The following is a 5,768-nucleotide window of genomic DNA, read 5'->3' on the forward strand; positions in this document are numbered from 1 at the left end:
TATACAACTAAATTCAACGAACCTTAACTACCTGTCTATCACATACAATGCAGTGTTCTCTAAGACTATGGAGAATACAAAAATAAACATACGTGATCCTGGCCCTCAAGAAACTTGTAGTCTAGGGGCACCTGGATGGCTCAGTCAGTTGAGTGTTCAACTCTTGATTTCGGCTCAGGTCACGATCCCAGGGTCATGGGATCAAGATCCACATCAGGCCCCACGCTGAGTGTGGAGTCTGCTTAAGATTCTCTCTCCCTCTGCCTCTCTCCCCTGCTTGCACTTTCTCTAATTAAAAAAAAAAAAAAAGAAGAAGAAGAAGAAGAAAAAATATAAGCTTTGCAGTCTAGTAGAGACTGACATATCTCCTACCACAGAAGACAGAGTGGTAAAGTGGAACAATAAGGTGCTATGTGGCAAAGGTCAGTGCAGGAAAAAACAAACAAACAGGATTTCTAAAAAAATTTTATGGTAATTTATTCTTGAGAGAGACACACATACAGCGTGCAAGCGGGGGAGGGGAAGACAGAGAGAAGGAGACAGAATCCGAAGCAGGCTCTAGGCACAGAGACCAAAACAGGGCTTGAACCCACGAATTGCGAGATCATGACCTGAGCTGAAGTCAGATGTTTAACCGACTAAGCCACCCAGGCACCCCCCAAAACGGGAATTTTTAAGAGCAAATAAATTCAGGTATATACTCCGCTGAGTCACTATAGCAAAACCCACTTAAACCTCATCAAGTCTTGGCTCTGATATTTGTTTTGCCTTACACAACTGTGTAAATGATAAACATGAAGGTACCCTGAAAACTGTAAGCAGCGATGTACATTCTAATCATTGCTAATAATTCTGACTGTAGAATCCAGGAGCTCTGCATAGAGAAAGTGGCATCTGAGCTAGAGCCCAAAAGGGGCAAGGGGGGTACTGTACAGAAGAAATATAAGTGATAGTTATAGATGTGAACCCTGGACCCAGACTGCCTAGGTTTGAATCCTAGCTCCTCCACCTACTTCCCAGCTTTGTTAACTTTGGAAAGTTACTTAACCTGTCTGTGCTTCAATTACCTGTCTACAAAATGGAGCAAATATTATACATAACTCATAGAGTATTAAATGATTTAATATTTGTGTTATGTAAGTATTTAAAAAGTAGGTGATAGAAACAGACTGAGCAGAAGCAAAGGAGGAGGAAAGTACAGAGCATGTTGTCAGAAGAGAGCAGTCCAATGTGCTTAGAATGGGAAGTAAAAAGGAAAGTAAAGTGGAAGATGTACCTAGAAAAGCATACTATTTGTCATCCTAAAAAAGCTATTAACTGCATCAGAAAGAGCTCTGAATAGGGAGGCTTTCCAACCTAGTTCGTTGATTAGGTGTACATCCTTACGCAGATCATAAACTCTGTGGAGCTCAGTACCCCTCAGTAAAGTAAGAAGGGTACAGAACTAGAAGAACTCTGATTTACTCTTAGCTCTGAAATTCTAGAAAAGGGACTAGGGAGTCATTAGAGACATGCACTGTTCCATAGGACATCTACAGCTGCATGCCATTAGTCCAAATGTCGATGTGTCATAAACGTAAAATATACATATTTCATAGACAGTACCCCAAAAAGGATAAAATATTAAATTAATAATTCTATACTGATTACATGTTGAAATTGGGTTAAATAAAATATTACTAAGATTAAAAAAAGGGGGGGTACCTGGGTGGCTAGTAAATAAAATATTACTAAGATAAAAAAAAGGGGGGGGTACCTGGGGAGTCGGATGAGCATCCAACTCTTGATTTTGGCTCAGGTCATGATCTTACAGTTTGTCAATCGAGCCCTGCGATGGGCTCTGCACTGGCAGTGCAGAGCCTGCTTGGGATTCTTTCTCTCCCTCTCTGCCCCTCCCCTGCTCACTCTCTCAAAATAAATAAATAAACTTAAAAAAAAAAAGATTAGGGGCGCCTGGGTGGCTCAGTCGGTTAAGCGGCCGACTTCAGCTCAGGTCATGATCTCGCAGTCCGTGAGTTCGAGCCCCACGTCGGGCTCTGTGCTGACAGCTCAGAGCCTGGAGCCTGTTTCAGGTTCTGTGTCTCCCTCTCTCTGACCCTCCCCCGTTCATGCTCTGTCGCTCTCTGTCTCAAAAATAAATAAACATTAAAAAAAAAAAAAAAGATTAATTTCAACTATTCCCTTCTATTTTTTTTAAATTTGACCTTTCGAGGCTCATGTTTCTGACCATTTTATTTCTACCAGACAGCACTGTTGTAGACTATTTTCATAAGCCATAGAAGACTGATTCTGTGGCCAAAAAGATAAACAAAATGGCAGATATTACCAGAGAGGGTCTTGAAGACACTCTTCTAGCCCGATACAAAGCCATAATATATTCCTATCTGCCGCATTGGGTTTGATTTTCCTTACTTGAAAAAGATACAATGAAAAACCACTCAGGTAAACAGAATGATCAATAACACAAGCACTAAGGTGAGTGACTAAACTAATGGGTTGCATACCGTTTATGATGAGAATCTATAAAATCAGAGTTTGAAATGAGGAGGTGCAAAATCTCAGAAAAAATCCAGGCAGAATTTTTTGAAGCTTTATGGAAGCATTTCAAATAAAGATACAACTTTGCAGACCCAGGAGCCTTATATGAAAAACTCAGAGATGGCTCAAACTAAACACAAAAATGAGTTCCAAAAAGATTACATTAACTATTAATTCACAAAAGTGGTTATTATGGAATTGCACAGTTCCTTGTGCAATTTCTTTACTTGCATGTCATCTTTAAGAACAGTTCAAAAGATCAATCTACAAACTATAGAATCCCTACTCCCCAAAATTCTTCAGTATTCAGTAAACCTGCCTTTATCATTCGTTCTTCCACTTGGCCAGATATGGAATCTGTATCTCCTATGATCCTCTCTGAAATCTTTATTGTAGATGAGAACCACATGAGCTCTTTTTTAAGAAAGGTTATGTTTTGGCCCACTCACTTTCATATATTTCATCTTTATTCTTACAAAACAACTTTGTACATTCAATCCAGTACTAGTGATCTGACCACTTCCAATTCAGATATAGAGAAATCGTGATTAGATCTAAAACATCCTATGCATTTATTATTTTATTTAGTGCCTCCAACTTCTAATCAATTTGAAAATACAGGTGAATTGCTGTCTTTTCTACCAGAACAAACCATTAAGTAGCCCCAATGGTTTGTTTTTTTTCCTCTGACACAATCTTTTATTTTGGCTCTAAAGCCTCAGAAAAGGTACTCCTGAAATACTTTCTTGGCTTGTCTAATTTTAGTTTCTAATTCATGCCAAGAAATAGAAACAAAATTAAATTTCTTTAAAAATACTCCAGACAGGAACAGCACAAGGACATTAATCTGATCAAACCATTTCCAAGACAAAGAAGAAAAGCCTCCACTTACAGAGAAAAATTCAGAATTCTCTCTTCCCAGTAGTTGCCCAGAAGGTTTTAAAAAAAAATTGTTTTTATTAAGAAACAGATACATACTAAGCACAGTCCAATAGTGTTGCAAAGAGAAATGAAATGGTTTGATATCTATATTTCCTTAAGATGGGAAGGAAATCCAATGTTTATCAAACTAAAAGTTTACCTAAAGAAAATCCGGGGCGCCTGGGTGGCGCAGTCGGTTAAGCGTCCGACTTCAGCCAGGTCACGATCTCACGGTCCGTGAGTTCGAGCCCCGCGTCGGGCTCTGGGCTGATGGCTCAGAGCCTGGAGCCTGTTTCGGATTCTGTGTCTCCCTCTCTCTCTGTCCCTCCCCCGTTCATGCTCTGTCTCTCTCTGTCCCAAAAATAAAATAAAAAACGTTGAAAAAAAAAATTTAAAAAAAAAAGAAAAAAAAAAAGAAAATCCAACTGATCATCTTTCAAATAATTTCAACAGCCAATCTCAAATTAATATCAAGACATATTGTAATAAGCAACGTTTTATTAATTATAAACACAAAGCTTAAAACAGCTTTATATGCGCTAAAGAACAAAAAAGTCCACATCAAATCACTGGTATGAAAAAATCAACTTCATCTATGGAATTAACAACGCTACCACAAGACATCTGGTTAGTTTTCCACTAATTAGGTCCCAATGTTGGTTGTATCCTCACTTCCTTAAAAAAGCATATAACAGAAGGAAGCTACAAAACTCATGTCTGAAAGACTCAGATGAACATAAATAAAAGCTACATTTCTAGTACCGGCTTTGTCCTCGTTTTCATCAAATTATCCTATTAAAAAGGGGAAAATGCACACGAATGGCTCCCCCATCATACAGCACATATAATCAACAAGTACACTTAACTTCCATCCACCAGAGCTGATGTGACCTTAAACATTTTGCATACTTGTTGACTGATGTTAAATATCAACTTCCTGTATCAACAGAGCAAAAGAAAAAAAACAGTAATATCTTCCTTAAGAGAAAGAATTTACAAAGATAAACTGCTTTAAATCCACAGATGAAAGAAAAAAAAAAAAAAGGACTCAAAACCATCAACAGTTTACCCACTTACTACACAGCAAATCAAAGTTAACTGAACACGTAAAACGGGGACTAGGACTCACCGCTAAACACTGTCAGACATCTAAGCGCTGGTTTTAACAAACGCATGGGAACACTTGTCAGAAAAGCAGTAAACCCCAAACTGAATTCCTCTTCTCTTACATCCATTCTTTACCCACACATACACGCACTGTTGTTACTCGGACTAAGCAGTAGCAAGGAACGACTCGTCTCCTTTTGGAAACCAAGAAAATGAAATCTTGAGTTAAGAAGGGATTATGAGGAAACAACACTTAAGGAACAGAAAAGTATTTGCATGGAAGGCCTACTACTTTACACACTGAAATTAGCTCAACAACCTACTGGAAAACGGGTTCCTATCTGAATTAGCAGAAGGAAAGCAACGCTCCTACCAAGCAATTGGGACGCGGGGTATGGAAAGAGGGAAGACCTGGCGTTCTCTGACATCGCTACCCGACCGCCCTGGCCCACCGTCTTCTCACTCCGCCGAGACCTGAACACACTGGGGTCGCGTTCCGGGAGCCGGTGGCATCTCCTGTCAGACGCCGGCCACCCCACGCTCCTGTCACCACTTCTGAGGGATGACCCCATCCCGAGGGCACTGTCCGCTGGGACTCGGTCGGCCTCCGGGAGACCGGGGTCGGGGAGAGGGGAGAGGAGTCCTCCAAGCAAAGCTGTCAGGGCTCCGAGCCCTGGGGTAGTCCGAAGGCCAAGAGGGGCAACCCTGGGGCAGAGGCCGCGACATCCCTCGGGATCCCCTCCAAGGAAACTAGGACAGCATTTGGGGGACTTGGGCTCCCTCCCGCTCTCCGCGTGACGCCTGGTCTGACCCGGTCGCTTCGCCCCGCAATAGGCCCTCCACCGGAACGGGACCGGACGGGATGCCGGCGGGGGTCCCGCGGAGAGAGGAAGGGCGGGCCGGCGGGAGCCCCACTGCCGGAAGGGGCGAGCCCGCAAGCAGCGCTCCCGCCCCGGCTGGACTCACCTTCAGGTCGTTCTCCGGGAGGTACTTGCACAGCCGCGCTATCTCCACATACTTGTCCAAGTCTAGGGGCGCCATTTTAGAAATAACAAGCCCCGACGGCGACGGCGGCAGCGGCGGCGGCAGTAGTAGCGGCGGCGGCGGCAGCGGCGGAGGCCGAAGCCGGAACTCTTCCTACGTCACGTCCGGCCCGTGTGAGGCGTCTGCGCAGCGGCGTAAAGCTTGACCCGATTCTCCCC

The 5,768-nt window shown here is 42.8% G+C and overlaps 1 protein-coding gene across 1 annotated transcript in view; it reads right to left on the bottom strand.

Moving 5' to 3' along the window:
- Positions 1–5,702, bottom strand: part of PPP6C (protein phosphatase 6 catalytic subunit) — a 29,873-nt gene extending 24,171 nt beyond the window's left edge. Inside the window, exon 1 of the mRNA XM_042963320.1 lies at positions 5,533–5,702. Within this exon, the coding sequence (XP_042819254.1) occupies positions 5,533–5,607 (75 nt within the window). The 5' untranslated portion in view covers positions 5,608–5,702. The remainder of the gene's footprint in view (positions 1–5,532) is intronic.
- Positions 5,703–5,768: the final 66 nt, after the last annotated feature.

This window comes from Panthera tigris, chromosome D4, assembly GCF_018350195.1.
Source record: "Panthera tigris isolate Pti1 chromosome D4, P.tigris_Pti1_mat1.1, whole genome shotgun sequence".
Taxonomy (NCBI): Eukaryota; Metazoa; Chordata; class Mammalia; order Carnivora; family Felidae; genus Panthera; species Panthera tigris.